The 18,342-nt window shown below is 42.2% G+C and overlaps 1 protein-coding gene across 8 annotated transcripts in view; it reads right to left on the bottom strand.

Moving 5' to 3' along the window:
- KIF1B (kinesin family member 1B) overlaps window positions 1-18,342 on the bottom strand; it is a 151,498-nt gene that overhangs the window by 26,096 nt on the left and 107,060 nt on the right. For all 8 annotated transcript variants that reach the window (XM_024976732.2, XM_005216995.5, XM_024976730.2 and 5 more), the window contains 8 exons: window positions 12,506-12,624; window positions 11,453-11,538; window positions 9,711-9,840; window positions 9,376-9,538; window positions 6,458-6,548; window positions 4,415-4,533; window positions 3,718-3,773; window positions 1,291-1,399 (listed from right to left, as the gene is read on the bottom strand). In XM_024976732.2, coding sequence (XP_024832500.1) covers window positions 1,291-1,399; window positions 3,718-3,773; window positions 4,415-4,533; window positions 6,458-6,548; window positions 9,376-9,538; window positions 9,711-9,840; window positions 11,453-11,538; window positions 12,506-12,624 — 873 coding nt within the window. The remainder of the gene's footprint in view (window positions 1-1,290; window positions 1,400-3,717; window positions 3,774-4,414; window positions 4,534-6,457; window positions 6,549-9,375; window positions 9,539-9,710; window positions 9,841-11,452; window positions 11,539-12,505; window positions 12,625-18,342) is intronic.

An 18,342-nucleotide genomic window follows, 5' to 3' on the forward strand; every position in this document is an offset into this window, starting at 1 on the left:
CACAGTCATTTGCATTTGGCTCCATCCCAGCTCCCTGTCTAACAGATACTCTATAAATAATGTATTACTGCCATGGCAAGTGTCAGGAGATGAGGAAGAGATAACTCCAGATTTTTAAGAATCAGAAAGCAATTAACTCAGTGGAAACCATTTACTGTAACTTCTTCTCCATCATAATGCAAGTTATAATCACATTATGGATCTGTCTACAGAAAGTCAAATTCCTTAAAGTAATGTCACTTCTGCTGAATACTACAGGATCGATAGAGCCAAACCTCACACACAGCAGGAACTCAATAAATGTTTCCTGGAGGTAACTGTGATGGTGGTACCCGGCATGATAAGCAGAGGATCGTTAAGATAACATTTATCCCCTGTCCTTTAACTGATATAGCCTCTTCCCTCTGTTTCAGGAGAGGGATCTCTTTTGTGTTTTTCAAAAGCATTTCCGAGACAAGTATAAACAGTGATTACATTTGCCACTGAGTCTAACACAACAACTCAGAGTAAGCCAATGCTGATTATTTTGACTGGAGCCAAAAGTCCTTAACTGGGGGTGATTCTGCCCCCATGGGATATCTGACAATGTCTATTGCCACAACTGGAGGGAAGGGCTACTGGCACTTTATGGGTAGAGGCCAGGGACGCAGTTAAATACCTGTAACATTTAGGACAGCCCCCAACCACAGGGAATCATGTGCCCCCAAACAGTGCAGAGGTTGAGAAACCCTGGTCTATGGAAATATTCTGTCCCCTAAGCCCCTGAGATGTGGATATAAGTCTCTGGCCCCATTGTGCACAATATGCTTCTGACTCTCTTTGCTTGTTTGCTGATAAAACCCAATATGTAGGTTGTCTTCCCTCGTAACAAAGTGCCAATCTCCATGCTCCTGCTAACAAGAAGTTAAATCACTCAGTAAGTATTGTTTACTGTTACAAAACGTGGAAATAAAAGAAGATGTCCTATGGAAGCTGACAGTCCTGAGTTCAAACCCCACCTTACTGCTTCCTTGGTCATATTATTTAATTTCTCTGAGCCTAGATTTTCTCATTTGAATAAGAATATGGTATGTTCTATGAGGAAATAAATGAGAAAATAGTTTTTAAAAAAGTAAATTACAATACTAGGTAGTTCTCTGACAAACATCTGATTCAAAGAGTAAACACCCCTAAAATTCAGTTCAAAACTAGAATGTGACGTTTTGTGAACCTGAAGACAAAGAGACTCAAAATTACATTTTTTAATTTTGCAAAATTGTCATATTTAAAAATATAGGAAGTTGGACTTACTCTCCCGTAGGCTCCAGTTCACTGATCTCAAACCAAACCAGAAGATCATACTTGCTCATGCTCTGGCCAAGGCTGGTTTTGCTCATGGTATTTAACTTGGTGGCTGGAACTTTTAAAAGTTTTTGGAAAATGTTAACATGTGGTCCAAGTCTACTCTGCAAAGGTACAAGCTTCTCCAATGTCAGTCTTCAAGGACACACTTGGGAAAGGCAGCAAGAATCAGGGGACAGATTTCAGTGCAGGAGACCCAGAGACACTTAATCAACTCTATGTGCACCTCTAACTTCAGGGAACAGGAAACAGAGGGTCAGAATCTTTCTCCCTCTCTCCCTCTCAACAAAATATCCAATGATGAGAACACAGGCTTTGTGCAGCATAAATGTGCTCACAAAACCATTAAAAAACCTTCCTGAGGCTCTCACATTTGCAGCATGCAGAGCACATAACAATGTGGGAGAGACAATGTGGGGAGGGTCTCGCTGTGTGTGGTGCGTGTGGGGAGCTGCTGCTGCTGCTGCTAAGTCGCTTCAGTCATGTCTGACTCTGTGCAACACCATAGATGGCAGCCCACCAAGCTCCCCCGTCTCTGGGATTCTCCAGGCAAGAACACTGGAGTGGGCTGCCATTTCCTTCTCCAATGCATGAAAGTGAAAAGTGAAAGTGAAGTCGCTCAGTTGTGGCTGACTCTTAGCGACCCCATGGACTGGAGCCGGGCTCCTCCGTCCATGGGATATTCCAGGCAAGAGTACTGGAGTGGGGTGCCATTACCTTCTCCGGTGTGGGGAGCACCTGTCCCCTAACCCAGTGGTTCCTGAACCTCCTGCACATGAGCATCACCTGGGGATCTCAAAGATGGACCAGGCCATCCCACAGGCCAATTAAAGAACAATCTCCAGGGATGGGGCTCAGTCCTCTGAGAGGTTTGAAGCCCCCCAGGTGATTCCAGTGTATGGACAAGTCTGGGAACCACGGGTCTAACCTGTAGATACAGGATTCTGTAAATGATCTGTTACCCATTTTCTTCAAATGTAAATTCCATGTCCTTATCTGTACTGATGAAATACATTAACCAAAACCCTAGTACTTCCAAGAATGTCAGATTCTACAAGGTGGGCATTTTGAAACACTACATAGAAATCCTGAAATCTTGGCGATTCAAAGAGGGTTCTCTGCTCTGAATCTGGGAGCAGCGGTGTGAGAGTCTGGGGACCTGGGATCTAATTATCACTCGACCACTAACTACCTTTGAAATTCTGGTTGAGGCAGTTAACCCCTGGGAGTCTGTCTCCTCATCTCTAAGATAAAGATCATAATATTAGCTATCTGAAAAGATATTGCGAGAAACCACTGATGCAATGAATCTAAAGGGCCTTTATGACTCTTGCAGCACTATGCATGGCCTGTTGGCATTATTCACCCTAGCTGAATTCCAGGTGAGTTGGTGATGATGCTACTCAAGACGGTAACCGGGGGTTATCGGTGTGCGTCTAAGGGTCAGAAAGCAAAACCAGAAGCATTTTTTTTTAAAGCCATCTACTATTAAAACATCCTTCAAATTAATAATACCACTGCAAAGAATCCAAACCAACAAACCTAAGGAGCCCCCGCCCCCACCCCATGATGTGAAAAGGGCATAAACAAAGAAGGTACTTCCTAAAAATCTCTCTGAAAGAAATGTGACATGACCTTGACAATGTGGTGAACTCTACACTCAGGTCAAGTAGCAAACAGAAACATCCGTGGTTCCTACACAGAGAGCCAGGCTTTGGGACTGGCCCCTGAGGATGGTTCTACATCTAAGGCAGAGCTAATTTAGTTACTAACCATCTCGTTTAGGTACCCTCTCAGGCTGGCAGCTGGGAACTGGCAGAAAGAGAAAAGGCGGTGATGGGTCAGCCCCATCCTGGAAGGTGGCAATGGCGGAGGAGGCAAGCACGTTGGCATGCTCAGAAAATGTGTCCAACACATGCACATTCACATAGTCAGATACGAGAAATCGGATCAGTTCAATCTTTCTCTCATGGTCTGAAGGCAGGATGGAGATAAGGCGCACAGAGGTGGAGAATGAGCAGAGGGTGGGGGGGAATGTGGCAAGTGGGCAATGAGGAAAAAGGATGAAAATAAACAAAGAAAAGTCAAAACAAGATACATGAACATGCAGAACAAATCTAACGTGCAAAAAAATGCCCGCCACTGAAGTTAAAGGGGTTACACACAGAGCAGAGAGGCTGAGGAGCAGGGAGTTTATCAAAATCTTCAACAAGACCAGAGTGCCAGAGTGGATAGAGCCCTAGAGTTTCTCACCAACAATTCTAGGTCCTGCTAGATACTGGAACACACAGGATGCACAGATGTTGAGCAGGAATTTGAATATGACTTTTTACCTGAAAAGTCATGCAGCATATAAAGAACCCAGCTGGCACTCACCTGGCTTGGATAGCGGCATGGGCGGAGGGAAGAATCGTCGAGACGGCTGGGGTGGACTGCAAAGGAAGATGAAAGTTCTTCAAGACTAAAAGGACCCCCGTGCTAATACTAATGGCATGTATAAATCCCATTTAGAAGCAGATCACATGTACTTTCAACACTAGCACATTATCAGATATCAGATATATTCCCACACAGTAAAACTGAGGCTAAGACATTTTAAGAGAAGTCCCCTTGTAAGTCTTACCTAACGAATAAGAAAATTTTTCTGTTAACACTGACACTCTGCCATCATCCCAGAGTCCCCATCATGGTCTCCTCCCTCATTCTGGTGTCTCAACTCAGACACACGTTTCACAGTGACTCTATGCTCCATGCAGTTCTAGGTGGTTAGGAATAATTTACACAATTTCCACGTTATGTCTTGATTACCTCAACTTTATCCTATTCAAAGTCTCTTCCTACAAGAAGATGGTACTCAAGGCCCCCTGGGCAAAACTCAATTTGCTCCTCCTACAATTAGTGACTGGGTGGCTTAGAAGAAAGATGGTAACATTTCTAAAAAGGAAACATAGGACAATATATAAAACTGTCACTTACCTATCTTAATCCCTCAAAAGATTTCTTTCTTTCCAGCAAGTAACAATAACAACAACAATATCAACAACAAAAAAATCTGTGCTCATTTGGTCCAAACCTGTGAAGTTCCTGTCCTTGCAGGTGAAGTGGGTGCTGCTGATAATGCCCAAAGACTTCAAACACAATCGGCTTGGTTTTGATATAGTCCACGAATGATTCCGTAACCTCCACTGCAATCTAATAAGAAGTAGAGCCAAGCTCGATTAGGGTAAGAGTTTTTACAGGAAAATGCACATGTCTGCAGCAAACAGCACTCAGGCATGTCTGCAGCAAACAGCACTCAGGCACTTTTGAGTACTCAGTATGTGCTGGGTACTTTACTCTGCAGGCCTCTCATATCAGAAGAGATGGGCTCTTCTCTGGTTTTCCTTCTACAGCAACTTGACCAAGCTCCAGGCGTTCCACCACCTACCCTAACTGACCTCCAGCCCCTCTGCGTCCTTCAGTCAGTATGAGGACTGCATCGGCTGCTCCCTTCACCTGTTCTCTCCTCCACTTTGAGGGTGGGCCCAGACAGCAGCCCTGCCCAGGAGGCCTTCCCACTTCTCTGTCCCTGTTTTCCCTGTACTTCAAGGCCCAGACCAAACAGCAACAACGATATGAAAACTGGGACTGCTAACTATGTGCCAGGTACAAGGCCAAGAGTGACCCACCTTTTCTTATTTATACTACAGCCTTCAGGAAGCTCCCCAACCTTCTTTGTCCATCCAACCATCCACCCTCAACAAAGAATGTAACATAGAATTCTCTTTCCATTAGTAGAAATAATTCTCCCTTCTCCCACTCCCAATGCATTTCAAGAATAGCTTTCGAATATGTCCATAAGTTGTACTACTATTTTTATAAACTGCACATAAAATAAACACGCATTTTATTTCTCCTATCATAATTCTAAACTCTTCGGAGGCATAATCCCCTGTGATTCATCTAAGTGTCCCCCTCACCCCCACACAGTGGCATCAGGCATGGTCCTTGTACACAGGAGACAATCAATATTGATCATATACAGTCATGCTAATGTTTATACAATTAAACATAAAAAAGAAAACTATGTTTTGTGCTTGTTCATTCCATTTTTGGAGTTGTCCTTTCTTATTTTAATTTTTTTGGCCAAGTTGCACAGCACGAGGGATCTTAGTTCCTGGACCAGGGATCACTTCCCCTGCAGTGGAAGTGGAGTCTTAACCACTAGACCACAAGGGAGTCCCCCTTTTGTATTTTAGAGAGTGGACTATGGTTAGCAAGAGAATGAGACTGTTTCCTGTATAGCTGTGAAGACCCTGGATGCTAGAGCCACGTTTCCCTGGGTTCAATCCCACTTCTGCCTCCTCCTAGCTTGGTAACCTTGGTGAGTGACTTCAACTGCTGTGCTTCAGTTATCTCAACTATAACATGGGGATTATGACAGTATGTGGCATAAAAGAAAGGGTTAAATCAATTAAGACAGAAAAAGCACCTCTAACAATGACTGATACAACATAAGCTCTCAGTGAATGTTAGCTCTTGTGATGAGAATGAAAACTTTTGAATGGGGTTAAGTAAATCTTTCTAGAAGAGATGGAAGGTCTGTTCTCTTATTCCACTTACGGGGGAGTTGTAAGGGGCATTAAAGGATTAATCATCGAATCAACTGAAAGGAAAAAAGATTCTGAAGCTTAGTTTAGCTACAAAAGAATTTCACAGTTTCTACATTATTTGCAACCGAACAGTGTTATGTTTCTTACCGTTTAAAGAACATATTAACTTTAACAAAACTCATATTAAACATGCTTATTTTTCTAGGACGGAAACACTAAAACAACTCACAATTCAATGACAAAGAATTTACTGGCAGACCAACCCCCAGTGCTATGCACAGGCCCACTGTCATTCAGAGAAGATGCTGGCTGCTCTGTCCACTGAGGATGAGCTCAGGGCCCTGGCTGCTCCCTCCATTGTCTGTTCTCGCCACAGAGCTCCCCCTGCATAGCAGCTCGGATAATCATCCTTCTTCGGCTGAGAAAGCCAAAGGGAGCCCGTACATGATGCCTGCCTCGCACCAGCTGCTTCGGGGTACCACCAACCTGTAATACACCTGGCAAAAAATGTCCACGTGACTTACATTCTGCACATGGTAAAAGCCCAGAGGACTTCCTCTGCCGTTGTTCTTGAGGGGTTCAGTGGAGAATGCTTCATCATGCCGATGTAAAAAGCTTAAGAGAGCAAAAAAGACAAAAACCCACATTAATCTCGCATTAAATGGTTTCATCAGAATTCTCTTGGATCCCATGGAAAGAAGCATCTTAAGCAGAGTTTTTAACTGAGACAAGTTATTTACATTGCCCTGTAGAGAACATGTTCCATATCACACAGATAACATTTTAGATTTTATTTCAAAACTGACTGAAAAATCAACTAACCCTACCACTTAGCTGGGGCTTCCCTGATGGCTCAGCGGTAAAGAATCTGCCTGAAGTGCAGGCAATGCAGGAGACATGGGTTTGATCCCTGAATAGGGAAGATCCCCTGGGTAGGGAAGAAGCGAATGGCTACCCATTTCAGTATTCTTGCCTGGAAGATTCCATGGACAGAGGAGCCTGGAAACCTACAGTCCACGGGGTCTCAAAGAGTCGGACATGACTGAAGCAACTGAGCACACACCACTTAGCTACGAAAACATATGAAGACTGAATTCAGTGAACTCTCATTCCAATGCAGAAGGTTTTTACTGAAAATAAAAACTGAAATCATTTTGTATAGAAAAGATTTGGCAGATTGAAGCTTCTATAAGGTAGCACTAAAGCCTGTGGATGGCATATCTGCTGGGAACCTCTCTAAGACCAGCGAGGAGTAGATTCAAATGTCACCTCTTCCAGGGAGATTTCCCTGACTCACTCAAACAGTTCTACATTCCCATAGCAACAGGGGCCTATTTCTTCAATAGCAATGATACCATTGTTTGTAATAATGTATTTATTTGCCTGTTTCCCCAAAAGAGAGTGTGTGTCTCCCACAGGGCTTGAAATATAGAAAATACTCCTGAAATGTTTGCTGAGTCACTGCGCTATGTTTACTTATTCTCATAAATAATGAGATTTTATTGTTCTGTCTCCCTAATATTAGTCTGAAATAAAAAGTAGTGGAGAATTACAGAATACACAATTCAAAGATGTACTGCTAGACAGAAATATCCACTAGAAGGATACCCCACACTCCTACAGGAAAAGAGGGATAAACAGTGGGCAGAGAGACCAGGTCTTCCATGAACTCCTGGTCTTCCATATTACAGGTGACCCCTGAACATCACTGGTGTTCTGGGTCTGGACTGCGTGGGTCCACTTATATGCGGATTTTTTCAATAGTAAATTTTACGGTTTTGCACGATCCACAGTTGGTTGAATCTTTAGATGTGGAACTGCGGATACAGAGGAACCCTGGATATACACTTGGGTTTCAGACTTTGTGGAGGAGGGTCAATGCCCGTAACTCCTGAGTTGTTCAAGGGTCAACCATAATTCTCTCAGCCTGAAGACCATGGTGGACTTTTGCCAAGTAACCAAATCACGTACCACCGTGACACTGCATCTTTCCACACTACGCGTACTCTTGCCTATTTTCTTTCTTCTCATTTCTCCTTACCTTTCTCCCTCTCTTCTACTTTTTACTCCTTTCTTTTTCTTCCAATTTCTTCCTTTCCAGACCACACAGTGCACCTGCCAGAGGCCGCATGAGCATCAGCTGGCCTCTGCCCTACACTCCTCCAAGGCTCTCCTCGGAGCAGATACCAATATGTGGGGGTTCCACATAGGTGATACCTGAGGCCACTGACTGTGCTCTACAGCTGTGTCTTCCCAATGCAGGGCAGATGAGAGTTTATAAAAACCCCAGAAAAATCTGAGTCTTCTTTCAACATGAGTCAACATGCCCTTTCCTCCAATGCTTACACCAGGTGGAGATGCTACTCTCTTTTCAGGAGACTTTGGGACAGAAGTTAATAGACCATTCTTGCCATTTCAGATGTCAGCTGACCAAGCAGGTCTTTTCCGTAAAATACATTAGCTACTAATGGAGACTGTTAGTGAAAACACATTAAATGAGCAAATCTATACTGGATGGATAATATTTCATCAATTGTTACGTTTTAGCAAATTACATTAGCAGCTTAACTACGTAATAACCACATTTAATTGAGAACTTGGCTGACAACTACATAGAAAGTGAAGCTACATGAGGCCTCTGGAAAGGATAAGGCACACACTGAGGGGAAAGGAAGGGCAGAAACCTAAAGCAGCCTTTTGGTGGCACCAACAGCAAACTGTGGGCTTTAGGAATGGGGCAGTTCAAACTTCCTTCTTTTATACTGTGGCCCTTTCCAAGTACTCAAAAGATATATTCATGTTGGGAGTATTAAAACTTAAGATTCTCCAAAAAAATGTTTTTGGAAGTCTTGAGACAAAAGTAATTAGAGCACAGAGCTCCAGAGGGTTACAGGATAGAAAATGCTTATTAAACAGATGAGAAATGAAACCTGTCACGTCTTCTCTACTTACTTACTAGCTTTCTTTCAATGGATATAGAATTTTGCTGTTCTTTAAACGACTTACATTTTGTTTTTCCCAAGCATTAAACAGGCATAATTGGCAGTTGGATAATTCATTGATTTCAGACTTGTTTATTAACAAGACATTTGGCATGAAGAACATTAAAAAGGCTGATGAGTAAGCTTAACTGGATCTGACCCTGTACTCCTGGCAGAGGGGGACAGTCCATAACTGAACCTCTAGCAGGATGTGTGGCCGCACTCCTTCCCACTATGAACTCTGTTTCGTTCCGTTGCCTGTTTCCACTTCTTACTCCCAACCAGAGTAAAGAAAGCATTTTATTTCAGGGTCTGGGAGTCATTTCTCTCTTGAGAGTGTACAATCTGGCAAGTCTAAGAGCATTCTATAGTGCACAAAAGTCACCAATCCAGGTTAACAGCTAGGGAGGAGGAGCAAAGTGGGGCTTACTTGAACTGACAGAAGATGTCTGCATACTTACTTGAACTGACAGAAGATGTCTGCATACTCTGGGAGGATTCCACTGGCCTGCAGCACTGTGACCCGGAAAGTGAATGCACTGCCCAGCTTTAGGTGGTTGCCGATCTCTTCAGAAAATCCCTCCATCATCATCTTACCATCCAGCAAAGTGCTTGACTTCAGATCTAAAGCAGGTCAAATGAACACAGGTATGGTTCAAATAATGACAAAGCACCTTTCAGAGAGGAGAGTGTATTCTTCCATCACTAGTTGATAAAAGTAGTGATCATCCTTAACAATGGTCAGTGTTTTCCCCTCTTGGAAAGCACCCCCAGTCACAGCACTCTGATTACACACCCAGATCATTCATTCGGTTGACTTCTTCTGGAGGAGTGATGACCTCAGAACTCTGACCCTGTCCTTCCACAATCCTCAGCTCCTCCAAGGACAGACCAGAACGGGTCAATGCAACCGAAGAAATGTCACTCTGAAAACAAGGCAGCATAAGTAGATGATAAGTAGTATGACAACATATTTTTCCCACATTTCTTTTACGTCTGTTTATGTGCCCCCAAAATAATTGTGACTGAAAAGTTACGTGGATTAAGGACTGCCTGATGCTTGAGAAACCTATATGCAGGTCAGGAAGCAACAGTTAGAACTGGACATGGAACAACAGACTGGTTCCAAATAGGAAAAGGAGTACGTCAAGGCTGTGTATTGTCACCCTGCTTATTTAACTTATATGCAAAGTACATCATGAGAAACAGTGGGCTGGAAGAAACACAAGCTGGAATCAAGATTGCTGGGAGAAATATCAATAACCTCAGATATGCAGATGACACCACCCTTATGGCAGAAAGTGAAGAGGAACTCAAAAGCCTCTTGATGAAAGTGAAACAGGAGAGTGAAAAAGTTGGCTTAAAGCTCAACATTCAGAAAACGAAGATCATGGCATCTGGTCCCATCACTTCATGGGAAATAGATGGGGAAACAGTGTCAGACTTTATTTTTTTGGGCTCCAAAATCATTGCAGATGGTGACTGCAGCCATGAAATTAAAAGACGTTTCCTCCTTGGAAGGAAAGTTATGACCAACCTAGACAGCATATTGAAAAGCAGAGACATTACTTTGTCAACAGAGGTCCGTCTAGTCAAGGCTATGGTTTTTCCTGTGGTCATGTATGCATGTGAGATTTGGACTGTGAAGAAAGCTGAGTGCTGAAGAATTGATGCTTTTGAACTGTGGTGCTGGAGAAGACTTGCGAGTCCCTTGGACTGCAAGGAGATCCAACCAGTCCATCCTAAAGGAGATCAGTCCTGGGTGTACACTGGAAGCACTGTTGCTGAAGCTGAAACTCCAATACTTTGGCCACTTCATGTGAAGAGTTGACTCATCGGAAAAGACCCCAATGCTGGGAGGGATTGGGGGTAGGAGGAGAAGGGGATGACAGAGGATGAGATGGCTGGATGGCATCACCTACTCGATGCACATGAGTTTGGGTGAACTCCGGGAGTTGGTGATGAACAGGGAGGCCTGGCAATGGCAACCCACTCCAGTACTCTTGCCTGGAAAATCCCATGGATGGAGGAGCCTGGTAGGCTGCAGTCCATGAGGTCGCTAAGAGTCAGACACAAATGAGCGACTTCACTTTCACTTTTCACTTTCATACACTGGAGAAGGAAATGGCAACCCACTCCAGTGTCTTGCCTGGAGAATCCCAGGGACGTGGGGGAGCCTGGTGGGCTGCCATCTATGGGGTTGCACAGAGTCGGACATGACTGAAGCGACTTAGCAGCAGCAGCTGGGAGGCCTGGCGTGCTGTGATTCATGGGGTCGCAAAGAGTCGGACACGACTGAGCGACTAAACTGAACTGAACTGAGAAAAGGTGATACCACATAGTGTAAATGCTGGGCTTTCACCCTCGCCTTGGGAACTGTCAGACATGTCCTATGTTCTATTAAACAATCCTGTGGCTACCTACACCCTTTAATTCTAGGGAGAACTTCCCTCCAGTGCTGAACATCCATCCTCCTAACAAATCTGTCTGCTTCTTTCTTCTTCCACAGGGCTTTTCTCTTCCTGGAAGATTTCTCACCTGATTAAAGTACTCGTTATCAAAAGATATTTTAGCTGTTCCTGACTGTCGAATTCCAGAGCCATAATCAGGAGCTTCTTCATCCGCTAAGCAGGAAAAGAAAAAAGCAAGGATGAGATGACATATGGGGCCGAGGGAAAATGACTCATTGGATTACAAAATAAACAGGAAAGCAGTGGAAACTTAAGGTCCCAAAAATTTAATATAAGAGGAGATACTAAAGAACAAGTCTTTTGCATGAGAAAGAATGAGACCAAAGCAGTAAGATCAAATAGGGTTTCCATCTCCACTCAGGGAAACATACCCCTCTCCTTGCTCAAATGAAACTAGTTAATAAAGAATCAGTTTGATTCTTGATACTGCTCCAATATCATAATTAGAAATACTGTTCCCTTTCCTTGGTGAGACTATATTCAATAATACTCAACAAATATTTGAAAATACTAGACTGAATTTGTGGAGACCACCATAAAGTCAACATTGGTGACTGTCACACATTTCCATGGGGAAAAGCTGAAAGGTCATTAAATACAGCACAGCATTTGGAAATTAAAACAGAAAAGCTAACAGGGAATAGCCATGTTCTTTCCTCAGAAGGTAGGCTGGATCTTGGAAAAGTGTAAAGTATCAAAATCTTGATCCACGCATTACAAAACTGCAGCCAAAGCACAAAATGTCTAGCTGTATCCTGAGAGAAAAGTAGGCAAGAAAATGTCTGAAAATCTTGTTACTTCTGAAGCAGTTAAAATCCATTATTTAAAATGCAAATTACTTTTATAAAGTTAATCCAAGAGTTGTTCCTCATGGTAAAGGAAATCCCTTCACCCCATTATTCAAAAATAGCAGTAGGATCTACTACAAACCAAACAGGATCTACCTGTGAAATCTGGGAAGAAGAGTTAGAAAGGAAGCAGTAAAGGCTCTCTTTGAGATAGTCAGATGCACCACGGTTTGTTTTGAAGTGTGTAACTGAAACACGGCCCATACGGAACCGGCCTGCTTTGTCTCAAGGCAAAGAACCCACAGCTTTCATTTCAGAAGAGGGGCACCTACCTGCAATGGCCTGCACAGCCACACGCAGAAATCCACGCACCTCTCCCTTCTCACTGACGATGGCCACCCTGTGAATCAGGGGCACGGGGTACAGCAGGTTGCTCAGGTAAACAAAGGCCCTAGAGACAGACACCAGGAGACAAGCATCTGAGCATCCCACAGACAGAGAGGCTGGCTTTCAGATTTACCAAGAATATCTTCATGAAACTGTGAGCTGGCTTCTGGGCCCTGTCTTAAGGTTGCCGCTCTGTTTTGTACTCTTAGACTGTCTCCGGGTGCTTTTTCGGCACAAATAACATATAAACAAATGCAAATGCTTGTGAAAGATCAACTTACACTAAATCACTCCCTATAAAAATTACAACAGGTAGAGGAGTTAACAGTTGGAAGTAGACTTCTAAGATATGAATACTGCTAAGGGTGGGGAAAAGGGAACCCATTAAGGAGTTCAACCTTTTCATGTAACTATATAAAGAGGTTTTGTTTTGTTTTTCCTGATAGATAAAATAGAAATCAGGAGACCCCCCCCCAAAAAAAAACGCCAGAGAAATGTGACTGAAATACAATTAATAACTCTAAAATAGATTTCAAGTCACAACACTGTGGGTCTTTATTTTTACCCTAAGAAATGACTGTATTTAGGCAAGGTGACTGACACATATGGGCAGAAAGGCTATGAAACCAGAAATATCTGTTAGTGAGCTTGCAGGAGACTCAGGATGGACATCAACAAAAATGCTAAGGAAGGAGACACCGATCCACAAAGGGTGTCTTTTGCTTCCAGAGCCCAAAACCTTACTCAGAAATCAGATACACAAAATAAGACCTAACATTTTCTACTTCAGATGAACTAGCAAAGTTGTATCACATTGGTTCTTTTTTTATTTTCTTTCATAATTTTGTAGCTTTTGATTTTTTCTTTAAGCAATACAAACTGCTGATCACAAAGTTTGGGTATTTATTCCAGTTAGTGGATGGGAAACAACCTAGTTCCTACTGTTGCTCCTATCTTCTCACTTGGTATATGCTGATCCTTGGACACGAGACAAGACAAAAGGTAAACATTTACGTCAAGAAATCAAATGTAGCCCAATGTGACACATACAGGCATACCTCGTTTTATTGTGCTCCATTGTTTTGCACTTTGCAGATACTGCATTTTTTATAAGTAGGTTTGTGGCAACCATGTCTCCAGCAAGGCACCATTTTCCCAACAACATCTGCTTATTCCATGACTCTCTGTCACATTTTGGTAATTCTCATGATATTTCAGAGTTTTTCATTATCATTGTATTCTTTATGGTGATCTGTGACCTTTAATGTTATTGCTGTAATTGTTTTGAGATGCCACAAACCACACCTACACAAGACAGTGAACTTACTCGGTAAATGTGTGTTCCGACTACTCCACCAACAGGCATTCCCCTGTCTCTCTTCCTATACTTGAGCCCCGCCCCCACCCCATTCCTTGAGACACAACAATATTGAAATCAGGACAAGTAATTAGCCTACAATGGCCTCTAAGTGTTTAAGTGAAAGGAAGAGTCTCATGTCTCTTACCTGAAATAAAAAGCTAGAAACATTAAGCTTAGTGAGGAAGGCAAGCTGAAAGCTGAGACAGCCTTAAAGCTAGGCTTTATGTGTCAGTCAGCGAAGCGGTGAATGCAAAGGAAAAGTTCTTGAAGGAAATTAAAAGTGCTACTCCAGTGAACACACAAATGATATACGAAAGTGAAAAGGCCTTATTGATGATATAAAGTTTGTGTGGTCTGGATACAAGATCAAACCAGCCACAACATTGCCGTAAGCCAAAGCCTAATTCAGAGCAAGGTCTTCTCCCTTTAATTCTATGAAGGCCAAGAAAGATGAGGAAGCTGTAGAAGGAAAGTATGGAACTAACAGAGATTGGATTATGATGCTTAAGGAAAGACGTTGTCTCCATAACATAAAAGTGCAAAAGGAAGCAGAAGTACTGATGTAGGAGTTACAGCAAATTATCCAGAAGATCCAGCTGAGATAATTAATGAAGGTATCTAACACTAAATAACTAAAGAGCTTTTTGATGAGGGTGAAAGAGGAGAGTGAAAAAAAGCTGGATTAAAACTCAACATTCAAAAAAACTAAGATCATGGCATCTGGTCCCATCACTTCATAGCAAACAGATGAGGAAAAAGTGGAAGCAGTGACAGATTTTATTTTCTTGGGCTCCAAAATCACTGTGGATGGTGACTGCAGCCTTGAAATTAAAAGACATCTGCTCCTGGGAGGGAAAGATATGACAAACCTAGACAGCATATTAAAAAGGATTACATGACTTTGCTGACAAAAGTCTATATAGTCAAAATTATGGTTTTTCTAGTAGTCATGTACAGTTGGATCATAAAGAAGGCTGAGCATCAAAAAATGGATGCTTTCAAACTGTGGTGGTGGAGAAGGCTCTTGAGAGTTCCTTGGACTGTAAGGAAATTGAACCAGTCAATCTTAAAGGAAATCAACCCTGAATACTCATTGGAAGGACAGGTGCTGAAGTTGAAGCTCCAATAGTTTGGCCACCTGATGCGAAGAGCTGACTCACTGGAAAAGACCCTGATGCTAGCAAAGATTGAAGACAAAAGGAGAAGAGGGGTGGCAGAGGATGAGATGGTTAGATAGCATCACTGACTCAGTGGACATAAATTTGAGCAAATTGCAGGAGACAGTGAAGGACAGGGGAGTTTGGCATGCTGTAGTCCAGGGGGTTGCAAAGAGCTGGACATGACTTAGCAACTGAACAACAACAACAAAAACACTAAATAACAGATTTTCAATGCAGATGAAACAGCCTTCTATTGGAAGAAGATGACATCTAAGACTTTCAGAGCTAGAAGGAAGTCAATGCCTAGCTTCAAAGGACAGGCTGACTCTCATTAGGGGTTAATGCAACTGGTGACTTGAAGCTGAAGCCAATCCCCACTTACCATTCTGAAGACCCTAGGGCCCTTAAGAATTACACTAAATGTAGTCTGTCTGTGTTCTATAAATGAAACAACGAAGTCTAGATGATCAGCACATCTTTTCACAACATGCTTTATGGAATATTTTAAGTCCACTGTTGACACCTATTGCTCAGGGGCAGGAGCTAGAGTCCTTTCAAAATATTACCACTCACTGACAATGCACCTGGTCACCCACGAGCCCTGATGGAGATTAAGGTTTTCATGCCTGTTAACACAACACACACTCTGCAGCCCATGGGTCAAAAAGTCATTTTGACGAAATTTCAAGTCTTATTATTTAAGAAGTACATTTTGTAAGGTTACAGCTGCCATAGACAGTGGTTTCTTTGATGGATCTGAAAAGGATACGTCATTGTAGATGCCATTAGGAACATCTGTGATTAATGGGAAGAAGTCAAAGTATCAATATTAACACGAGTTTAGATGAAGTTCTCAACCCCCATGGATGACTTTGAGGGATTCAAGACTTCGATGGAGTAAGTTAAGTGCAGATGTGGTAGAAACAGCAAGAGAACAGGGATTAGAAGAGGAGTCTAAAGATGTGAATAAACTGCTGTCTTATAAAACTTTATAGGATGAAGGGTTGCTTCTTATGGAGGAGCAAAGAAAGTGGCTTCCTGAGATGGAAACTATTTCCAGTGAAGCCACTGGGAAGATTTTTGAAATGGTTAACAAAGGATTTAAAATACTACATAAATACTTGATAAAGCAGGGGCAGGGTTCGAATGGACTGATTCCAATTTGGAAAGTTCCACAGTAACAACACAGTGGGTAGGTAAAATGCTATCAAACAGCAGCCTCTACCAGCAGAGTCTATTTCACTGAAGGTTCAGATGACGGCTAGCATTTTTTTTTTTTTTTTAGCAATAAAGTATTTTTAAATTAAGGTCATCATTGTTTAGTCAGTAAATTGTGTTTGACTCTTTTGCAACCCCATGGACTGTAGCCTGCCAGCTTTATCTGTCTATAGGATTTCCCAGGCAAGAACACTGGAGTGGGTTACCATTTCCTTTTCCAAGGAATCTTGGATCAGGGATTGAACCTGCATCTCCTGTACTGGCTGGTGGGTTCTACACTGCTAAGCCACCTGGGAAGCCCAAATTAAGATATGTATGTTGTTTTTTTAGACACAATGCTTTGCACACTTAATAGACCAAATGTAATGTAAACATAACTTTTACATGCACTAGGACATCAAAAAAGGCATGCAACTGGCTACTGCAATATTTGCTTTTACTGTGGTAGTCGGAAACCAAGCAGCAATATCTCCGAGGTATGCTTGTATGCATGTCTGCACCTTTTCCTGCTCTGAATCTACTTTAAAACAAAGCAAAGGAAGATGGAGTAGATTCTTGGGATTTCAACTCAAAGAAATGAAAACAATTCTGAAAACAGACAAAATACACCACAGGAAAACAAATGTTAATAAAAGTAAAAGAGCATAAATGAAATATGAATGAAAGTATAACCAAAAAAAACCCACAATTGCAAGTGAACATGGAATCAGATCAAACGACATCTGCTTCCCTTTCAGTCTGCTCCAAAGGGGGGAGGGCAATGCTAAAAAAGAGGGCTAAAAGCTGTATGGTACAAAAATCTTAAAATGAAAAGTCTGAAAAGGATTACAAACAAGACTCTCAAACATCAACTACTATGACACAGTTTAAAGACTAAGAATTTGGCTTAAGGTACTAAATGAATCATTTCACTTCCAAAGTCAGCACACATACAGACCACCTTCATCTTCTGCCAGCATTCCAGCCACTGCCCCCTTCCAATCCCTTGACTATTAAAGAGCCATGGCGCATGCTCCATCCCTGTCTGCTGTCCTCTCTGAGCTCTACTACCCATTCCAAACCTTTGATTTCACATCTTGAGGTCTTATTTCAAATACCACTCTCTTAGGACAGGTCTCCCCAATGTTTTATGATCTCAGGAACACACAACTCCATCACTGCTATGATTTCCATTTACTTATGCAATCATCTGTCCATCTCACCCACCACAAGGAAAACCCGTGAGGGCAGGAACTATGTCTGGTTTTACTTGCCATTGTCTGCAGAGGGCCTGGCTAGATTTACTGAATAAATGCACTCAAAAAATAGCTGTTGAATGACTGAATATCTATGGACATAAGTGAATGGGAAAATGATTTGCTCTCTAAGTAGAAGTGGAAGATTTTTCCAGAAAAACAGGTTAAACCAGAGGTAAGAAGCAAAACCATTTAACTTTATATTGGGTTGATTTTTCAAAGTCATACTCATAATAGATATTAACTATATATGACATGTTTAGATTCTTAACCATATTTAATTTATACAGCTGTTTTCATATTTAAAAGTAGCTATTCAAAAACAAGAACCCTTTTTTAAAAATTATTTTTTTAACTTTTTGGTTGTGCCACATGGCATGCGGGATCCTAAGTCCCCGACCAGGGAACAAACCTGGGTCCCTGCAGTGGAAGCTCAGTCCTAACTGCTAGACTGCCAGGGAAGTCCCAAGAAATAAGTACTATCTGAGCACACAGTAAAGATGAGAATCCCCTTTCTGTCTATGGCAATGGCTACTTCAAAAGTTTAAGAATAGAAAGTATCCTTGCAGATTTCCCTTTTCAGAGAGAGAACTCTAGAATTTGAAGGCAGTGGTATGGGCATCAGCCCTGTGTCTACACAACCCCACAGTCTCTAGACAGCTCTTTGTCCTATGAGAACACAGGCTCTCCAACCCAAAAGCAATGCTCTGGACTTTATAAAAGCTCTCTTACAAAGCTTTTAAAACTGGAATTTTTACAGTTATTATTCATTCTTGAGAATCCTTGTATCCTGATCTAGCAGACTGAAA

Source organism: Bos taurus, chromosome 16, assembly GCF_002263795.3.
Source record: "Bos taurus isolate L1 Dominette 01449 registration number 42190680 breed Hereford chromosome 16, ARS-UCD2.0, whole genome shotgun sequence".
Lineage (NCBI taxonomy): Eukaryota > Metazoa > Chordata > Mammalia > Artiodactyla > Bovidae > Bos > Bos taurus.